The sequence below is a fragment of the Anthonomus grandis genome, chromosome 11, assembly GCF_022605725.1.
Source record: "Anthonomus grandis grandis chromosome 11, icAntGran1.3, whole genome shotgun sequence".
Lineage (NCBI taxonomy): Eukaryota > Metazoa > Arthropoda > Insecta > Coleoptera > Curculionidae > Anthonomus > Anthonomus grandis.
Genome location: NC_065556.1, coordinates 29,349,107 through 29,370,958, shown reverse-complemented (window position 1 = coordinate 29,370,958; position 21,852 = coordinate 29,349,107). Strand labels below are relative to the sequence as shown.

At 32.5% G+C, this 21,852-nt stretch overlaps 1 protein-coding gene, 1 long non-coding RNA gene and 2 other non-coding genes across 10 annotated transcripts in view; 1 reads left to right on the top strand and 3 right to left on the bottom strand.

The window, feature by feature from the left end:
* Nucleotides 1-2,262, bottom strand: part of LOC126742237 (uncharacterized) — a 263,438-nt gene extending 261,176 nt beyond the window's left edge. For both annotated transcript variants that reach the window (XR_007662509.1, XR_007662510.1), the window contains exon 1: nt 1,903-2,262. This is a non-coding gene — a long non-coding RNA (uncharacterized LOC126742237). The remainder of the gene's footprint in view (nt 1-1,902) is intronic.
* Nucleotides 1-21,852, top strand: part of LOC126742228 (NAD(+) hydrolase sarm1) — a 98,174-nt gene that overhangs the window by 4,672 nt on the left and 71,650 nt on the right. For 5 of the 6 annotated variants that reach the window (XM_050448843.1, XM_050448841.1, XM_050448842.1 and 2 more), the window contains exon 2: nt 14,887-14,946. In XM_050448843.1, the coding sequence (XP_050304800.1) occupies nt 14,887-14,946 (60 nt within the window). Of the gene's footprint in view, nt 1-14,886; nt 14,947-18,859; nt 19,135-21,852 lie in introns of those variants that run through there. The other variant, XM_050448846.1, reaches the window with a different exon arrangement.
* Nucleotides 5,055-5,126, bottom strand: Trnaa-ugc (transfer RNA alanine (anticodon UGC)). Its single transcript has one exon. It is a non-coding gene; the product is annotated as a tRNA-Ala (tRNA).
* On the bottom strand, nt 7,260-7,332 carry Trnav-uac (transfer RNA valine (anticodon UAC)). The gene has a single exon. It is a non-coding gene; the product is annotated as a tRNA-Val (tRNA).

Here is a 21,852-nt window from a genome sequence, read left to right as displayed (position 1 = left end):
GGGTTATAACGGGATTCGAGCAGAACTAACTGAATGAGAGCACTTTGAAAATTCGGAAAAAGTCACTTTTCGACCTCGTTTTTGAGGCCAAAAATGGGCTCCAAAAATGCGATATCTCAGCTAATATAAGAGCTACGACCTTGCAAATGGTCTCGTTGGATTCAGAATGACGAAACTAAGAGAAAACCGTTGGAATTTTCGCGATAGTGGCTATAGAAGCCGAGATATCGACCTCCAAAGTTTGGGATTTTTCATTTTTCGGGTATACCCCCCCGTATCGAATTTTTTCACCAAAAATTAATTTTTTTCGAAATCGAACTAACCATACCAGCGGCTTCCTCTTATCACCCTCATTACGAAAACACTGGGTTATAACGGGATTCGAGCAGAACTAACTGAATGAGAGCACTTTAAAAATTCGGAAAAAGTCACTTTTCGACCTCGTTTTTGAGGCCAAAAATGGGCTCCAAAAATGCGATATCTCAGCTAATATAAGAGCTACGACCTCGAAATGGTCTCGTTGGATTTAGAATGACAAAACTAAGACAAAACCGTTGGAATTTTCCGGATAGTCGCTATAGAAGCCGAGATATCGACCTCCAAAGTTTGGGATTTTTCATTTTTCGGGTATACCCCCCCGTATCGAATTTTTTCACCAAAAATTCATTTTTTTCGAAATCGAACTAACCATACCAGCGGCTTCCTCTCATCACCCTCATTACGAAAACACTGGGTTATAACGGGATTCGAGCAGAACTAACTGAATGAGAGCACTTTAAAAATTCGGAAAAAGTCACTTTTCGACCTCGTTTTTGAGGCCAAAAATGGGCTCCAAAAATGCGATATCTCAGCTAATATAAGAGCTACGACCTCGAAATGGTCTCGTTGGATTTAGAATGACAAAACTAAGACAAAACCGTTGGAATTTTCCGGATAGTCGCTATAGAAGCCGAGATATCGACCTCCAAAGTTTGGGATTTTTCATTTTTCGGGTATACCCCCCCGTATCGAATTTTTTCACCAAAAATTCATTTTTTTCGAAATCGAACTAACCATACCAGCGGCTTCCTCTCATCACCCTCATTACGAAAACACTGGGTTATAACGGGATTCGAGCAGAACTAACTGAATGAGAGCACTTTAAAAATTCGGAAAAAGTCACTTTTCGACCTCGTTTTTGAGGCCAAAAATGGGCTCCAAAAATGCGATATCTCAGCTAATATAAGAGCTACGACCTCGCAAATGGTCTCGTTGGATTTAGAATGACAAAACTAAGACAAAACCGTTGGAATTTTCCGGATAGTCGCTATAGAAGCCGAGATATCGACCTCCAAAGTTTGGGATTTTTCATTTTTCGGGTATACCCCCCCGTATCGAATTTTTTCACCAAAAATTCATTTTTTTCGAAATCGAACTAACCATACCAGCGGCTTCCTCTCATCACCCTCATTACGAAAACACTGGGTTATAACGGGATTCGAGCAGAACTAACTGAATGAGAGCACTTTAAAAATTCGGAAAAAGTCACTTTTCGACCTCGTTTTTGAGGCCAAAAATGGGCTCCAAAAATGCGATATCTCAGCTAATATAAGAGCTACGACCTCGCAAATGGTCTCGTTGGATTTAGAATGACAAAACTAAGACAAAACCGTTGGAATTTTCCAGATAGTCGCTATAGAAGCCGAGATATCGACCTCCAAAGTTTGGGATTTTTCATTTTTCGGGTATACCCCCCCGTATCGAATTTTTTCACCAAAAATTCATTTTTTTCGAAATCGAACTAACCATACCAGCGGCTTCCTCTCATCACCCTCATTACGAAAACACTGGGTTATAACGGGATTCGAGCAGAACTAACTGAATGAGAGCACTTTAAAAATTCGGAAAAAGTCACTTTTCGACCTTGTTTTTGAGGCCAAAAATGGGCTCCAAAAATGCGATATCTCAGCTAATATAAGAGCTACGACCTTGCAAATGGTCTCGTTGGATTCAGAATGACGAAACTAAGAGAAAACCGTTGGAATTTTCGCGATAGTGGCTATAGAAGCCGAGATATCGACCTCCAAAGTTTGGGACTTTTCATTTTTCGGGTATACCCCCCCGTATCGAATTTTTTCACCAAAAATTCATTTTTTTCGAAATCAAACTAACTATACCAGCATCTTCTTTAGGCCCCCTAGATTACGAAAACACTGGGTTATAACGGGATTCGAGCAGAACTAACTGAATGAGAGCACTTTGAAAATTCGGAAAAAGTCACTTTTCGACCTCGTTTTTGAGGCCAAAAATGGGCTCCAAAAATGCGATATCTCAGCTAATATAAGAGCTACTACCTTGCAAATGGTCTCGTTGGATTTAGAATGACGAAACTAAGAGAAAACCGTTGGAATTTTCGCAATAGTGGCTATAGAAGCCGAGATATCAACCTTCAAAGTTTGGGATTTTTCATTTTTCGGGTATACCCCCCCGTATCGAATTTTTTCACCAAAAATTTATTTCTTTCGAAATCGAACTAACCATACCAGCGGCTTCCTCTCATCACCCTCATTACGAAAACACCGGGTTATAACGGGATTCGAGCAGATCTAACTGAATGAGAGCACTTTGAAAATTCGGAAAAATTCACTTTTCAACCTCGTTTTTGAGGCCAAAAATGGGCTCCAAAAATGCGATATCTTAGCTAATATAAGAGCTACGACCTCGCAAATAGTCTCGTTGGATTCTGAATGACGAAACTAAGACAAAACCGTTGGAATTTTGTAGATAGTGGCTATAGAAGCCGAGATATCTACCTCCAAAGTTTGGGATTTTTCATTTTTCGGGTATACCCCCCGTATCGAATTTTTTCACCAAAATTTTTTTCGAAATCGAGTTTTTTCACTATGTATTTTAATATTTATTCAGTTTTACACATTTTTTTAACAGTTTTTTGACATAATGCTTAAGTTGGAGTACACACTTTATTTTATAGCATTTGATTAAACAATTCTTTAACATTAACTTTTCTAAGAGCTGTCCTATATTTTTTTTACTAGTAACCTGTGTATTTGCAGGGTGTTTTCGAACAAAATACAAATTTTTGGTATACATTTTTAAATTTGAGGCATTCTATTTGCAAATATAATTTCTGTTTCAAAAAAAATTTTCATGTAAGTATTATTAAATTCAAATAGCTCCAGAATATTTGAAGGTAACGCCCTTTAAATACACCTTAAATATTTAGTTAATCTTAAAAAAAGGGGCGCGAGTTATATTATATACTTGTCAAATATTCGATTTTTAATATTTTGATGCCACTATAGGGATTGAATGGGAAATAATTTCCATTTAGTGAATGAATTCGATAAGCACCAATAGAACCAACAAATGAAAAACATTAATAATAATCTTCTCAGTTCATTCTTAAATGGTACATTTGTCACGGACCTAAAAAAAGAACCTGTTGCGTGTCCCATTATTATTCATTCACTCTGCTGCACTGCGTCCATTCTCGTATATACAATAAAAAACGACGAGGTTCCGTTCTCTGAATGAATTAACCAATAAAGTGAGATGCAATCTGCATTTTCTAGTAAATTATCGGACGCTGACTCACTCACTATTCGAGTAGAACGAGAGATTATTACATAAAAATTTGTCTGCGCTGGTCGTCGGGAGTCACCCGAGTGATGAATTTAATTCTCTGAATTTCAGTGTCTTAGTTATTAACCTTTTATGAATTTATTTTCCGGAAATGACAAGGATTCGACTAACATGTGGTGAAAACCTCCTATGATGCACGTATTTTTAACACCATATAATCTATGCCTGCATTAAAATTACATTTTATTACATTACCTGTAATTTTCTACCATAAAACATCAACTATTATTACAGCAAACCCATGGCATACGTTAGCAACTAATAAACAATCAAACGAAATTATCGACACATACAGCACACGTTAATTAACTGTTATTTAGAAAATTGATGGTATTTATCATTAATAACAATTTTATTCTAATCTGGTTAGTTCAGTTTCTTTGGTAATTGCAGGCATTAAAACTATTCAATCAAAATTGTGAATGTTTCCCCAGGGGATTCTTACCATATGGCTAAAGTAAGCCAAGGTTCTTACATATATTAAATTAAAAAAAAAAACATATTCCTTTATCTTGAAATAAATGATATCGGAAAGTCCCTAATGCTGACGAACAACTTTTTGCGCTAATCAACGCACTTCCTGTACCGCGTTCATTTATTCTAGTTTATATCGAGAGATCCTGCTTTAAGATTAAGATTTATTAAAGACGACAGTAAAATTACGGCAAATAAATAAAAGCGAAGTTGAACCACATCTGCGAGCGTATAATATAATGAGGAAAATCCTGGATTAGGCGAAATGATGCGGCTGATGCGCCCGGTCAGGAAGTCCGTCAATTCAGACGAGGATGTAGCATAGCGTTGGCGGCCACACCATTATTTTATTAAATTTAAAAATTGTTTTTAAGTGTGATTGACACGTGTGACATAGGATCCATCCTGGTTAATTACGAATAAAAATCGGCAATTACAAGAAGGCTTCCACTATCTGATTACTACCCTATTAGGAATTAGTATGAAGAATTGACATCTTCCAATCCCACGGTCATAGTTAGTTAAAAGTTTTATCAAAGTCTATATATTTCAACAGTTTCAGTTGAAGTTGGCTTTATGCTATACACAATCAGTTGCCATTTGAATTCAAATCCATGCCATTTTTTTCGTAAGAATTTAATCACAATCACATTTGCTGGAGAGAGCATTATATGCACTTTTTTTATTAAATAATGTCAAAACGTTAAAAAAATTAATTTATTTGAATTTTTTAAGACTATATTCGTATTACGTAGAATTTTCACTTTATTGTACAAAAATTTGTAGTATATTCATGTTATGTTTTGTGGTCTTTTGTACGTTATTTAGTTAGATAAAGCAGATTTCTGTTTTAAAGTTTGAATTTAATGAAATAAATATTTATTTCTTTTCTATTTTGTATATTAATTTTTTTTAAAACAAAATATCAAAAAGTTTGGAGGAGATGCCGGGGATCGAACCCGGGGCCTTTCACATGCAAAGCGAACGCTCTACCACTGAGCTACATCCCCACACAACAAAATTTTCGAGTTGCTATGTTTTATTGGTGTGCTATTAATTAAAGTAGTTTTTCTCTGTTCTGCCTAACTGGTTTATTATATATTTCTTCTTTTCATTTGACTTTTTTCAACGTAAAAATAACATGGATTTCAAAGATACTGTACTCGTACAACAGCTTTGGCGGTGTTTTTTTAAATTGCCTGATCAGGTATTCAAATAAAAATTGTTTATTCTACATACCAAATTATTCTGTGGCTTTTGGTCCTTGGTCCTGATTTATGAATCAAGAAAAAATCAATTAATTAATTTGTGAACGTGTGTGCGTTATTAGGTACAATTCGGAAATTTGTAAATTAATATGATGGTTTCCTAATACTAAAATATTATCGACGCATACCTATATACTTCGAATACCTTGGATATATTGTGAAACCAATGAAAGAGTTCTAAATTTTGGCTCTCATAAGACCTGTATCATGGACGCAGTTAAACGATAAGCGAAGAATTATTATAAAATGAGTGTTTTGGTACGTGTCTAAATAACAGCCAGAAATCTTAACATCGGTAAAAACTAGGAGAGCAGCGTATTTTATAGATGCGTAAACCGGAGTCTCAGACAATAGATTGAAATATTATCCACTCAAAATCATCTGCACCAGATTAAGACGAATGCTAAAAATTGTGGTACTAACCGAAAATGAGTGATACACGACCGAAATGATAATACCGTTGACCCCACGCTGCCTTATTTTGCAACATAAAACAAGCAAAAGCGTATAACCCGTGTTTTTCTTATCTAACATCTCACTTTTAAGTGGAATAAAATGTTATGGGACGCAGATAGGTGGTGCATCATAACGCGCTGATGCATCATCAAAGTTGTAAAATAAGCCATTTGGCATAAATAATGGATGTATAATGCCGCCTTACAATGATAATAAAATGTATACCATGTTTTACATATTTTTTTACAATATTAACAAATATTGTTTAAATAAATTGACCGTGCGGTATTAGTGCGTGTCTTAAATGGTAAATTTGATTGCGTAAATATTTCTCACCGTATCGGGGATGAATGAAAATTATAATATAAACGAAAGGCTTAAAAATGCCGCAAAAGCACTTTTGTGACCCACTAAATTTTTTAGACTTAGACGGTTTATAGAAACTTGTTTCGAAATGTTTGTCCATTCATATTATAATATTTTGGGTAGTAGCTAGTTCATATGTGCACTTTAAATAAATAATTGCTGTCATATGTATATGGAATTATTTTTCATATCAGTAAATTTTGTTACTACAGTGTATCTTCAATTATGCCACGACATTTCGTAGGATAATATTTGTTTTTCTAGGACATATTAGCATTCTATAAACAATAAGGTTACGTGTGACTCATCGCACGGCGTTCCCTGTCATTATTTGTATGCACAATGCACTTCGATTTTTTTTTTTAATACGAGATTACTCATACGTGTGACAAGTGTTACATATATAACACTGCGGGGAATTCCTTACTTACGGCAATTGATTTTATATTCCAATAAAAATCGCAGTTTTGACTAAATCTGGGACAACCGTGACGATAAACATTTGAAATTAACTTTAGACAAATTAGAGTAAACACATTATATACTACTTGACTAATTGTAGTAATTAAGGCTATTAGGCTCAAAATAAAAATAGCAGACGATAAAGCCATACATTATTTATTAGTTTATTGGCTAATTATTATGAGTTACAGATAACTGAAAAACAACATTTTATTTCAAATAGGGTTTCCTTTGATGTGAGCCGCCGGTTCACGTATATTATCATGACACAGAAACACGAAAAACGTACATATATAAAACATGGTGAATAATTATTGGATTCGTAGCCAAACAAAATGCTACGACGATTTATAATATGCCGCCTTGGACTCGTTAATTTTATAAAAAAATTACATAAATCACAGAGTGCCTTATTTTTTCAAAATATTATTATTACCATGTGTTTTAATTTGCTTGTCGACCTATTTTACTTGGTAAAGATATAATGTAAAAGACACCGACACTGTTAGATAAAGAACTAATTTAATAAATTAAAAAAAAATATCTTAATTATATAATATTATGTTAAATTAAGAAAAAAAATAAAAACGTTGGTTCCGCCCGGGATCGAACCGGGGACCTTCTGCGTGTAAAGCAGACGTGATAACCGCTACACTACGGAACCAGCTGATTGAAATTTCGAATAAACTGTAGACTCGGCACAAATTATGTTGTTATTTCCATTTCGCATCATTTGCAAGCAAACAAACTGCCCATAGTTCCACGGCATAGTGCTAGCCTTTCAATATTCTAAGGTTATAACCGACAATCGTATTGACGTACAAATTAAATATTTAGCATTAATAATCCCACGTAAATTCGGGGTGTATTGGGGTTTACATCAGTGTAACAAGGTGGGTTTTTATATATCATCTTCTTTTTCAGGAGAAAATTTAAAAATTTGTCAATGCGACTCTTCAAGAAAATTTGATAGGGTCAATTACAAATGACCAAACAAGATTTCTAGGAGACATATGTGTGAATATTGGGGATGTAGGCAGAAAAAAAATAGATGAAGCCGTAAACAAGTAAAACTGTGCCAAAAAACTTGTGTTATATTTTCCGAACATTGTTTCAACACAAATTTCAGAGACTATTGGAAGGCATCTCAAGAAAACCATATTTCCTCCTCTCTGATTCGAGAAAACCGTGATTCCTGAAACGTTAGCCAAAAACTGTTTTGGCTCAGTGTTCAAATACTGTAGCAGCTTCCGTTGAACAATATTATCCTAAAACGTCGATTTTAATATCTAGGCTTTCCGAGATCAAATAATCAAATAACATACCAGGATTAAAAGATTTGCATGAATTTAGTATAAATATGTAATAGTCGTTATTTATCTGGTTAGATCGCGTCTGGGCACGTGGGCAGCGGAAACATTGTTGCACCTCTTTCGCAAAATAAGAGACTGGTGTGGGCGCGACTGGCGACTCCTAGCCAAACATTTTTTTCCCCATTTCTGCTTAACACACGCTTTTATTCGTTTTATAACGGTGGTGTCTTTAATTAAAGTGGGCCAGTTGGCACGACAATGTTTCATTCATCTCTTATTGAGTAACTCGTCAAAAATTTCAGGCACGCTCGCGTATTACCTGAGAAAAGAAAACAATAAAAAAAAAAGATCGTCGATGGGAATCTCAGTGACCACAGGGGGGTGACTCATGCACTAGTCATTCTTATACCAGACTGAGCGACTGACCCATCATCACCGTCATGATTTTCTTCTCAGGCCTGTCACATATCTTGTGAATATATTAATGACTATCTTGCTTCAGTTACGCAGTTGTCCAGAAGAAGATGCTAACTTTTTTAATAAACAGTTTATGCATGCATCTAATTTTTTCTTTTAGTTTTAGCCATAGTTGCAGAAATTTCGAAAATAATTTTAAACCTCAAGTTAAATGCTCACGGTTATAATTCAATATCGACGTCAATGTTGCAATACTACATCCCAAATCTATTTCCACATTGTTGTTCCAATGTTGTCTAGGACCTTGGTATTTTTTTTAATACATGGAAAACTTCCCTTTTGAGCACCTTTGGCTAGAATCAATAATTCAGGTTTTGGAAATATTTGCACAACCACCAACATATGTCTTATTAACTGTCACTTAGGACATATCTACAGGGAATTTCTGCAATGGAAGTAGATGACACTTGTAATGCTTGACTTTACCAAAGCTTTAGATCACCATTTGCTTCTAACAAAAATGGCTGTTTCTCAAATGTTTTTTTAGATCCTGCTTATTCGACAAAAGGCAAATGGTGGTCTTGGAAGATCAAACTTTATCAAATACCATATATGTATATATATATAAATATACAGGATATTCCATTTCAAATGGTCAAAAATGTTAAAGTATATACAGGAGCCATAAAGAAGTAGTTTGAGATAAGATGGTCGGAAGTGCCTCGTTTCCAAAATATAGGATGTTGAAATTTTTCAAAAAAATCGAATTTTTTCTCTGCATTAGAAACGCTTATAGCGATTTGACTGAAACTTTTAGGTTTTAAATGATAGGTGGTGAGGCAACTCTTTGAGGAACTGCAGATGATTTGACCTGTCGAGGGACGGAGTCGCAGCACATATACGTTAAATTTCTTATAAAAAAAAAGTACGTCACTGTTTTTTGAAAAAAAAAATATCCGAAATATTTTGTTCATTTTTAATAAAACAGATCCCTTGCATTTTTGCGCTCCAACGCACCGTTTTCGTGCAAAAAAATTAAATCCATACAAGGATCCTTCAAAACTTCTCTGTCACATCGAAAATTTACATTACAATAAAACATAAATAATTTAACTAAACAATAAATAATTTAAATAAAAAACAACTTAAGAAATAAAAGTCTTTCATACATTTTCACACATTTTCTGCACCTGTTGACCCAAGACCTACGCAAGCAAAGACCCCTGAATCGTTTTCAGAGAGTCCGCAGGTCGCCACAACTCTAGCTGTAACTAGGTCTTCTCTGTTGATTACAGGTGTTGCGTAAATAAGCTGTTCCATGGTGCTCCAGACAAAAAAGTCTAGAGGTGTCAGACCAGGTGACCTTGCTGGCCAAAGGACTGGACCACTTGTACCAATCCATCTGTTGTTGTAGTTCTGATCTAGAAAAGCTCTTATATAGTAAAAGCGAAATGCGCTGGACAGCCATTGTGCTGAAACTAGAGTTCTCTCTGATAACATTATTTGAAATTGGGCATGGTATGGTGTCTCACCATCAAAAACTGCCTAAAATTTTCGGGAAATCAAAAAAAACTAAAAATAATAATATAAGGAACTTTGGTAGGGATTTTATTTTTTTGCACCAAAACGGTGCGTCGGTCCGCAAAAATTTAAGGGCTGTGTTTTGTTAAAAATAAACAAAATACCCAGATAAACATTTTTTTTTTCAAATAACAGTGGCGTACAAGTGTTGGACAAGTCAAATTACTTGCAGTTCCTCAACAAGTTTCCTCACCACGTATGGTTTAAAACCTAAAAAAATTATTTAAATCGCTTAAATCGTTTTTAATAGAAAGGGAAAACACCCTGCATTTTGAAAAAGAGGCCCTCCAAAGGATCATCGATGTCCTGTCTCAAACTACTTTTTTATGGTTCTTGTCACAGATGGGTTGTGGGTTCTTGTATACACTGTAGCATTTTTGACTATTTGAATAGGGGACACCCTGTATAACATCTGGAGGGATCTGTTTTAAGACCTGTCGTATTCTGATGTATGTTTCTGATATGTTTAATTTATTACAACTCAACTGTATCCAAGTGGCCCATGAAATGCGCAGACGAAAGAGTGAAAAAGTCGGTGTGCCAAAGGGACAGAAAACTAAATATAAAATTGTAAATTCCCATGTTTTTACTGAATTTACACTCGTCATATTTAAGCTGTGAAATTTACGAATTTGCGTAAATTTTAGTAATATTATAAAATAAATATAATATCTGTTATAGTAAATAAAATTCAATTATTGTAGCCGATTGTTTTTGCATTGCTTGGCATTACATTTTTAATATAAATTATTTATTTGAATTATTTATATGTTCAATTACAAACACCTTAACAGGTAAATGTTAAAAAAAAACCACAAATATTATGCAATAAGCTTATAAGTCAACATACACAAATCAAACAAAAAAGCAAGAAAATAAAGTAGCTACATATATTATCTAACTTATCTCCCTGTTCCCCTTATAACCTTATTTTTAAAACTATTACAAGACTCTCCCTTAAATAGATCATACGAACTATAGTGCGCATTATATTTATTAATATTATTTATTATTATATTTATTATTATTATATATTTATACAATTTTATTAATTGGTCTGTTACCCCTCTAAATCCATAATTGGTACGGTGAGGTCATTCATAGAAAAGGATCCTTTGACGTGTAAGCCTATTTGGGACTTTACTAATATCCTATTTAAAAGATAAGAACTATGTATCTATTTTACCGTTAAGCAGTTTAAACAAAAAATAGATTCTGGCATTATTTCTTGTAATTTCCAAAGTTTGTAGCCCAACTAGCTGACATCTAATGTTATAACAAATAGTTTCGTAAGGGAACCTATGTTTATAAAGTAAAAATTAGCAAATCTTATTTTGAACTCTTTCTATACGATTAATATGTATGTTATAAAATGGTGACCAGACAATACAGTTGTATTCTAAAACACTACGAACTAAATTATTGTATAAACATTTTATGGTTCTAATATCACCGATTTGATCACAATGTCTCCCAATAAAACCTAGCATTAAAACCCTTCATCGTGAGTCATCAACATGAGCATTAAAAGTCAATTGGTCAAAAATAACGCCTAAATCAGCACAAACATCCGTCCAATGTATATGTAAAACTATAAGGAACTTTTTTCCGGTGAAAGGACATAACTTTACATTTTTTAACATTAAGGTTCTAAAAAATTTTCTACACACCATTGATTAAAATTATTTAAATCTAGTTGCACTAAGGAACAGTCTTCATCACAGTCGAGAGTTCGAAAAAATTTTAGATCGCCAGCATTAAAAGACATTCACTGTGTTTAAAAACAGATACAGCTTTATTTGTATATAAAAGGAATAAAATTGACCCTGAGGCTGAGAAGTTGCTCCCCTTAGCTTGACTTGTTGAGTACAACTATTCAAATATGAATCGATTCACTTCAGATATGATCTATGTACTCCCAATGCTTCAAGTTTCTTTATCAACAGACCATGGCATACACTGTCGAATGCTTTTTGTAAATCGGAGTAAACAACATCAATCTGATAGCCCTTTGCGATATTTTCACTTAAAAAATTCTGAAAATCCGCTAGGTTTGTTGCCGTTGATCTACTTTTGTAAAAGCCATGTTGTTTCGGAGAAATATAGGATTTGAAGGTGTTAAATATTTCATCAGTCAAAATTGATTCAAATATTTTGGAGAAAACTGAAAGCAAAGAAACACCCCTATAATTTCCAAGCTCAGTTTTGCGTCCACTTTTAAAAATAGGCAATAGAACTGACAGCTTCCAATCCGTGGGAAATGTAGATGTATCAAATGACCTCTGAAAAATTAACCGAAGAGGCTCAACCAACACAGATGAATAGTTTTTGATAAAAACTGGTGAGATTCCACCAGGTTCTGATCCTTTATTAGCATGCAATGAGTTAAGTTTGTCCAGTATTTCTTCACTGGTAAAAATATGATGTGAAAGAACAGACACCAGATTTTCTGGAAGAGATGTAATGCATTTGTTAGAAAAATCCAAATAAAACATTTATAATACACTTTTATTATTTTCGAAAATCTTAATTTTTCTAGTCGCAGGGAAAAAACTATTTTTTTTTCATTTTTTAAGGAAGATCAAGGGTAGCTAAATCCGGTTACTGGCAGGGCCAATGCTTAATGGAAAAAAAGTTTGGTAGTATATTTAATTGTTTTTTCATCAAAAAGTATATGGGGCACTTAAGCCCTTAGTGCTGAATATACTAATTGGATTGATGGTTTTAATGTTGAGAAGTGATCGTCAGGTGAGTGAGCAGACTCACTTGATTTTTGAGATTTTTTATGAAAATTCTAATTCAATTCTCTCGAGAAAAATGCCAAGGAGAAAATTTCCAAATTTCCAGTCAAAGAGGTGAAAATCCTATTTTGAGAAAAACCAGTTTTTCCTAATTTTTTCTGAAACTACTAGTTATATGGAATTTTTTTAAAAATATTGGAATCCTATAATAAATTAATTATTCGCTCAAAAAGTTTTAAAAACGTTTTATAAAAGATTTTTAAAAAACATACCAGAAATCAGTACCAGTTATATCCAATTTTCTAAAAAAAATCTTTCATAATTTAAGGTTTTTATTTCTTTTTTTTTGGATAACTATTGGGAACAAATCATAAAGAATTACATTTACTCATAAATCTAAAAGCAAAAGAATTATGGAATTTCTTGAAAAATTAGGTACATTTTTAAGTGGAAACATTTTTATCCTAAAAATCAGTCTTCCTCAAAAAAATCCAAAGGGGTCCCATGGAAAAATGTTCATAATTTTGGTTTTCAATTTTTTTTTCTGGAAAACTATTGAAACCAAAATTTTTAGCAATAGAAACATTATTACCTACAGTTTTCTAGAAAATTGAAAAAACCTCTTAACAGTTTTTTCAAAAACTATTGGGAACATGGAAAATTTTCTTTAAGCGGTGTATTTCTTTAAAAAAAATAGAACAACTCGTAAAGAATAAGAAAGAAAAATAAATGAGTATTTTAAAAAAAATTGTAAATGCATAAGTCACTATCACTTGGGCAAGTTTGAGTTGTAAATTTAATTACTTTAATAAAAATTTACCATTTTTGAAGGCTGAATCTGTATTAGAGGCATCTAATGAAATAACCAATGATCTTTCTAGAATTTAATTCTTGTACTTTCAAAATAATTTAAAACTCCAAAACCTTCTCCAAAAAAAGTGTTGTGTTATGTGTTTTACTTCTATGAACAAAAGAAACATGTATTGGATGTATGTATTGATACTCGACTAAGCTTGGTTGAATCTCTTGAGCTTTAAGTTACATGTTTCTAATTTCATTAAAAATTCATATTATACTTTAAAGCCATTCTATGTAAACAGAACTATAATACAAAGGAAAAAAAAGTGTGAGCCTTTAATAATAGTTACTATGAGTTATTGCAATATTGTTTATTTTCCATGATTAGGCAAAATCACTCCGTACCTTTTGGTGGCACAAAAGGTTCGTACAAAAGGTTGCTAAATATTGTTTAGCCTTTTTTCCTCATAGTTTGCCATATAAAGCTGTAGCAATTTACAATGATTTTATTCCTAATTTTAGAAAAGAAATGTCAGTAGTATAAAGTTGAAAAAACTATAGAGGATTTAAAAAATTAATTATTGTTTAAATCCTCTATAGGTATTTCTTATTTTGTAATTTTTATCAGGGGACCTATGACTGTATCTCTGTTTGTTTTCTTGTTTTTTTATCATGCTATCTCAAATGATTTTACTTATGTAGGTTACTTAACTTCGCCAATGTACATTATTAGAAATAAAGCCATTATTTATTTATTTATTTATAAATTACAAACAGTTTCTATTTAATGCCTATTTTAGATTAAATTAAAAGACAGCAACTTTTTGAAATTGTTTGGTAACTTATATTCACCGGAACAATTAACGTCACACTGTACCTTGACATAAATGTACATATTATTCAAAACAAAATTCATATCATTGGCTCGAAAATGTTACCCATCTATCAAAGTCAATTAAAATGAAAGGAAACGCAGGAGCACACACGCAATTCGTCTATACGCCATTTTTTTAACATAAACAAATACACGCTTATGGAAATTAACATTAATTATAAACATTCGTTATTACAGAACAATCATGATATCGATGATTTTTTGATGATCGAGCAAATTATAGTGCACAACAGTCGTGTGAAAGTTACTGCGCAAAGCAATAAATTTTAAAGGGATTTTTTTAATTGTTAAGGCCATAATTCTTATTTTTACTATTATTATTAGATCCTAACAAACCTTGGCATAATTTCTGTTGATTAATATTTTATTTGCATTTTAAATTGTTGAGATTCATTGGACTTATCTTGGGAAAATGTCGCGTCAGTTCCGAGGCTAAGCATCTAATCAATAATATTTTATCTTCTGTTTTGCAGGTATGCCAGGAACAGAATATAAAAAAGGAGAAGGACAATGTTTTAGAGCCAAAAACAAAGGTACGTAATATGAAATTGAACTCTTTAAAATATATAGGTTTTATCGGTTCACAAAGGACAAAAGAATATTTTAGGAAAATGTTGTTTTTCATTTAAAACAAATGTCCTATATACGTGTTAAATAGCCGGCTCCTATAATAATAATTCATACTCGTAATATATAAACAACGGTTTTATCGTTACGTGCATTGCGTCGGACTTTTCAAAACGTTTAAACCTAATATAGAAGCCGGTTTTACCTTGATTACCACAATAGAATGAGATCTAATAACTTTTATACAGAAAATTGCCACACGATTCGACCGCTTATAAGGCGCTATAAAATTGAACGTTTTATAGATTTGACTATCAGCGTAGCTCAGTTCAGCCATAGATCATCATTTCTATGACTTACACCAAGGGGTTGACCTGGAAATTTATTAAGTATTATATTTTCTATATAAATTTGCTATTTTATTTTTAATACTTTCAGAAAAAAAATATTCTTGTTCCTTTAAAAAAATACAAATTTTTAAATATTACAGGACCAATAATTGTTATTATCTCTGAAAATAATGAAAATAGAAATTTGAAATTTTGAACACAGATTCTTCTAAGCAATTCAGTTGACACTTGTTTCAGCAATTTCTCCAAAAAAAAAATAATGAAAATATTATTAATCTTTTAATGTTGGCTATTTGGCTATTCTAATATGGCCATTCGCAACAAGAGGTACCAGAGGTAACGCTCTGTCAGCTGCAGGTATTTTTACATTGTCTAATTAGAAGTGATGTAGGATTGAACAATTTAAAAATAAGGTATAACACACTTCAGATTATCCGTCATCACTTCCAATGTTTTATTCTCACAGATTATTTGTATTCTTTGAAGTCCTGTCGAATCAAGTTGACGGTTGTTATGTTCAATCCGCCGTAGTCCAAGTCTGGCTTTGTCTTGAAGAATAATAATAATAATAATAAGCTTTATTTCTAACAGGTTACATAATATACCCAGTTACAGGAAAATCAATTAAATATGTAAATGTACAAGTACGAATGCATGAACTGTATTAGATCCGTGCAACTAAACTATACAAGAATTGCTAAATAATAAAAAATGTAGTGAGTTTGAGAAAATAAATAATAAAAAATCAACACTAAATTAGGATAAGAATAAAAAATTAATTTAAATCAAAAGAGCAGAAAAAAATGAGTAAATAAATGTATTCAAACTAAAAACTAAATAACCTATTGCCTCCCCCACCGACCATACGCAGGTGACTCAAAATAAGTGCACAAGATTCAGCAAGTTTTGACACATAAAGTGAGTAGGACTCTGGTACAGAATGTTGGATCTGGATGTGTCTAAGTTAAAAGCTGAACACTGTCTAGATCCTGGGCGTGGTACATGAAAGCAAATCCTTTGCAAAAGGGATATCCAGTCAATTTTATGGTTAAGTAAATTAAACAAGAATTTCACCGAATGCATTTCTCTAATTAAGTGAAGTTGCAGCAGGTCCGTTAGGGCGTCCATCGATGCGCTGGGCAAAAATCTACGCCCAGTAAGCCCTATATTATACTTGAATAAGCCAATTTTCGCATTTTGCCCAGCTTGCTTTAATTTATAAAGTCTTTGGCTACCCCGCCAAAAGGGCACGATAGTACGATCCTGGTGTCGATCCACTATAGTGTGCCGTAAGTTATATTGAATGGCTATCGAATTTGAGGTTAGTAAAGAAATTTGGACAAAAATTCTTTATGCTGCCGAGAGTTCAGTTGCAAAAGAAAAATTGAGCTGGGCTGCGAGTTATTTTAATTTAAAATTTAATGTTCATCATCATTAGTGCATTCAGTCTGAGAATGTAACTCACGCCCAGAAATCAAGGACAACTTGACCTGAAAAAAAATAAACCATGATTTTATTTGCCGTAGAGGACTTTAAAAAGTAGCTATAAATGATGTCAAATGCTCGAAAAACATGAAAAATAACGTAATAAGTACTTTGAATGATATAAAAACAATAAATATGAATGAATCCCAAGAGAAATAACAATTTTTTTTCAAATTCACGATTTTTTTTTGTTCAAAATTTATTAAAAATTGCCAAGAAAATATTCTGATTTTGCAAGTTTTTGAATAATTTCCAAAAAAAATTAAAAAAAAAAAATTTTTCGACTTCATTTTTGAGGACAAAAATGGGTCTTTAAACATGCGATATCTTAGCTGATATGAGAACTATGACCTCGCGGATGATCTCGTTGGATTCGGAAGGACATAACTAAGACAAAACCGTTGGAATTTTCCCGATAGCTCCAATAGAAGCCGAGATATCGACCTTCAAAGTTTGGGTTTTTTCATTTTTCGGGTATACGTATTCGGGTAAAATTTATGAAATATTGCTAAGAAGAACAAACGATTTTTTCTAAATTGCCATGAAAACAATGATTTTTCCAATTCTTCGAACAACTGCGAGGAATTGAAAAAATGTTTTTTCAAATTTCTGAAATTGTTTGAAATGTATGAAAAAATTTGGAAAAAAAGCAATTTTACGAATTTTTTTAACAGTGGTTAAGGAAAGCAACAAATAGGTTTATCAAGTTTCTTAATATATTTTTAAAAATTGCGAAAAAAACACAGAACTTTTTAATTATTCTGAATAATTGTCAAAATTCTAAGGAAAGTATATCAATTTTCCTGAATTCTGAGAAATTGCCAGGAAAAACTTTTAAAGAGTAAATTTTTTACCTGTTTCAAAATACAACACATTAAAAAAATATTTAGTGGATTAAGAAAATTATATATTGAAAGAGAAATTGAAGAGTGGATTTGACATCATTGTCTGAGAGATGGTGAACTCAAACAACCTCGCCTATGGTTTGCAGCTAGGCTTAATCTAGGCATTCAATGCTCTAAGACTCCACTCTATTTATATACCCAGAGAAAATATAGCGCTTTTTACCGAAGTATTTAGAATCAGCCTGAATCCAGATTGATATACGTAATTACGGATCCGTTGGGACCACGTGATTGCCATCAGCCCAAAATCGGGTCTGTTCAAAGTACAAAAACATTTTAATATGTTCCTAGGGCCTATTTTTGATATATTTTTATTTGTTCGACTTATATTAAAATTAAAACAATTTTAAAAATTGCTTTTGGACTTTATTTATTTAGATTGGCCGAAAGTCAGTATTTTTCGGCCACCTCGGCCTTCCATAAAAAAATTCTACCTGGTCGAGATATGGCAGAAGGCTCATTTTTTAAATTTTAATTTATTTAAAAAAACTGGAAATGTTTTATCCTTTTTAGACCAAAAGAAACAATTAAAAACACTATAAGGTTTCATATAAAAAAACAAAAATGACAAATCTGGTCCTTTTTCTAATTTTATTTCTCAGTCAAAAATTCAGTTAAGTGGCCGAGAACTGGACAGTTCACCCTGTCATGTTTATTGGTAAAAAAGATGAAATCTGTTTTATTAATGAGAAGAACGTAATTTTTTTCAATACGACAACCGCACCTCTTTTAAATCTGTTCCATGCTAACCATCAAAACAATTTCCCCCTCGCGATCACTAATTTAAATCCGTGTCCGAGCTTTTTACTGCGAAATCCCAAAAAAGCTGCACCAATCAGTAGTACAGTTTAATAAACTTGGGATTTCACTTTTACAGAAGATTTTCACTTTATACATAGATTACGCGTACTGATCAGGGATAAGATGCTGAAATTCTGATTTAACTGAACTAGAACGTGTGTTTTAGGAACAACTGCAGTGGCTCCTGCTCCTCCTCGTTTGTTTCGCATTTCTCAGAAAGAAGCAACCAAAACCAAAAGTTTCGAAGTAGCACCAAGCAAGCACACACACACAACACAGAACAGTGAGAGGGGAGCTTAAATAGTCTGTCGTATTCCTGCGCTTCAACAGTTTAACTTAAGCTGCGCTTTCGAGCTTTTTATATCGAACCGTTTATCGAACGAATAAGTCTTCTTCTCTCTCCTCGAGAATTTTCGGATTATTTTTGGATATTTTGCGTTATTCGATACAGGGACGTCGCGACTTTTTTTCTCATATTATGTGATGTGATTTAGTGATTCTGAGGTGGTTCGGTTTTTTTTCCTTTAAATGTACATTAATGATGGTGGTGAACAAATACACGATGCCAGCCCAACCGAATCTCAGTATGAGAAGGATGTTTCTCAACAGAAAGGTTTGTCAATATAATTTTCTCTATAATAAGGTCAATAAAGTGATTCAAGTTTAAGTATCTTTGATTTTAATATTTAAGTAGAAAAAGTATATTGAAAAAATAGATCCGTAGCACTAGGTGCTATGTATTTGGAGTTGTCCTATTGTATTAATTATAATTGTTATGCTAAAGCGGAATATAAATAATAACCAACAAGAACGTCTAAAAAGTGTAACGTAATGCAATACCCGAAACCACAAAACAATTACATTTAAATGGATTTAGGCAAGTAACGAAAAACCTGATTTTGGAGATCTGTCCATACTCATTGGTCTATCAAAATTTATCGAATATTATACTTTCATACCTGTATAACAAATGTTTCATATATAGTGAGCATTTCTGATGCGAACCAAAATTGTATTTTGTTTTATATTGTGAACAAAATGTAAGCTTTTTGTTTGCTGTTATGTAGGTAAAACATTAATGTCTCCCTTTATGCACTGTATTATTGGCGTTTGACAGTCTATACTTTAAGACGATGCTAAGCTGTTGGATGTATATGAGCAAATAAAGAAGTATTATTCTTATTAACGTACATAAGAGAACAAGAGATGAAAAACATCTATCTGTCAGATTAATAGCGGTGTTGTCACAGTATAATAGCAAATAGGTTTTACTATTTCCACAAAAGCCAATACACTCTATAAAATTAAATTTCAGTGCTGTTTATACAGAGGGCTTGACAACTTAATTCAAGACAAATTTATATTCTAGACAGTCCTTGAACTGTCTAGAATAGCGCCTTAATAAATGTTTCCAAAAAATTAAAAATTCTTCATTTTTAATTAAATTAAAAAAGTTAGGTGCCCTTAAAAGACCAAAATTACTTAGAATGACTTGAGGAAAAATATTTTAGTGTCTAAAAGCGCAAATTATTTATATTCAAAAAAATCTGAAGAAACTTAAACTGCTAGACAATAAAACTTTACTGCTGTGATCAATTACATACAAAAAGTGACATTTCAAAACTATTTAAAGCCTATTAAGGAGGTGAGATGCGGTAGAATGCCAGATAATGGACTTTTGACCCACTTTTTGTCATGGAAACCTATCTGAGACCCATGACGATCGCAATTGTTGTTTCACGTCTGTGATCTTTGATAATTTATTGCATTAGTGCTTCTTGACTTTAGCAAGGCCTTTGACATCCTTGATAACTATATTTCACCATTTCTCTAATAACAGAGAATTCTGTATTATTAGAAAAGTCTAACTAGGAGTTTTAGAAGTTTAGCAGTAATACTAAAAAACTACTTGTTCAACAAAGAACATGCAGTGATTTTAAATGGAAAAGCATCAATATATCTTAAGGTACTGAATGGAGTGCCTCAGGGTTCCATACTATGGCCTCTATTTAATTTGTATACATTCTGTTTTATTGGACTTTTTTGTCTTGTATAGTAGCATTGTTATCTTTCTTTTTTACCAGATTAAAGTAAATAAACGATTTTTGCAAGTGAATATGATTTAGCAACTTTTAGTATGACTTCGAGTATCCAGAAATGACTTTAAATAGTTTAAATAAAATAAATACTTTTAATACTTTAAATGACTTTAAATACCTGGAAATAATATTAAATTACTTTAATTGCCTCCAAAAAATTGATTAAACTGCCTAAAATAATTAACAAAATTAATAAATCGGTGACTTAAAAAAATTAATAAATATTATACTTTAACTACAGGGGAGAAACAAAAAATTAACCGACGTAAAAAAAAATTATTTCTCATTGGTACGCCTCTGTTCCATGTAACCTTCTCAATAACTCTCTTGTTAGTGGCTCTATCAAGTTGATTCTTGCTTTGCTAAGTAGACTGGACCTTTCCCTATAAACCTTTAAAGATTTGTAATAAATTCTTTCATTGGAATTTTTTATAAAATCAAAAATATAAAGTTTCAACTGCCTGGAATTTTGTTTAGCTTCCCATAAGTAGTTGCAGTAAAAATTAAAAAAAAAATCAGATGCACCTATTTTTCTTTTATTACCTGGATCTCTTGACTCAAAAACTACCTTTTTTCTTTCGATTACAGGCAGTTGAATTTATGGAAAATATTCTCAACTGCCTGGAATTTTTCCTATAGCTCCTCATTCCAGGCAGTTTCCTTTCAATGTCTATCAGCATTGTAGTAGCGACATTTTGAAACGATTTTTTTTAATTGCTGTTTAAAATGAGAGGTGGATTTTCTGATTTTTCTGACAATTTCACACTAAATAATTTGTTGCATCTTTAACTCACCCAAAGGAATGTCAGTAAACACTCGATTTTAAGTGATTTCTACGTCGTGTGTTTATGTTAATACGAAACAACTTTCGCGAAAGTATGCGGCCAACCGCAGTTCAATTTTAGCAAATATGCCTGTTTGTTTTAATTTGAAATTTACTACGATTTACCTTTTCGCGATCGAAACCCGCCATTCATTGTAACTTGTATACCTTTAGAAAGTCACGTAAACCATTTGATAAAATTTAGTTCTTACCAATTGCATCCCTTATTTTAAAGACTTATTTATCTTTAGAGGTAAGTTATTATTATTTACTCATGTGCATTTATTTAGTTTAAAGTAAAAATTTTATGATGAGTTTTTACGAATGCTTTGGCCATTTTTAAGGCCATAAACCTTGAAATATTACGAGAGGTACTTATACGATTTTATTTTAGTTCATATTGTAAAAG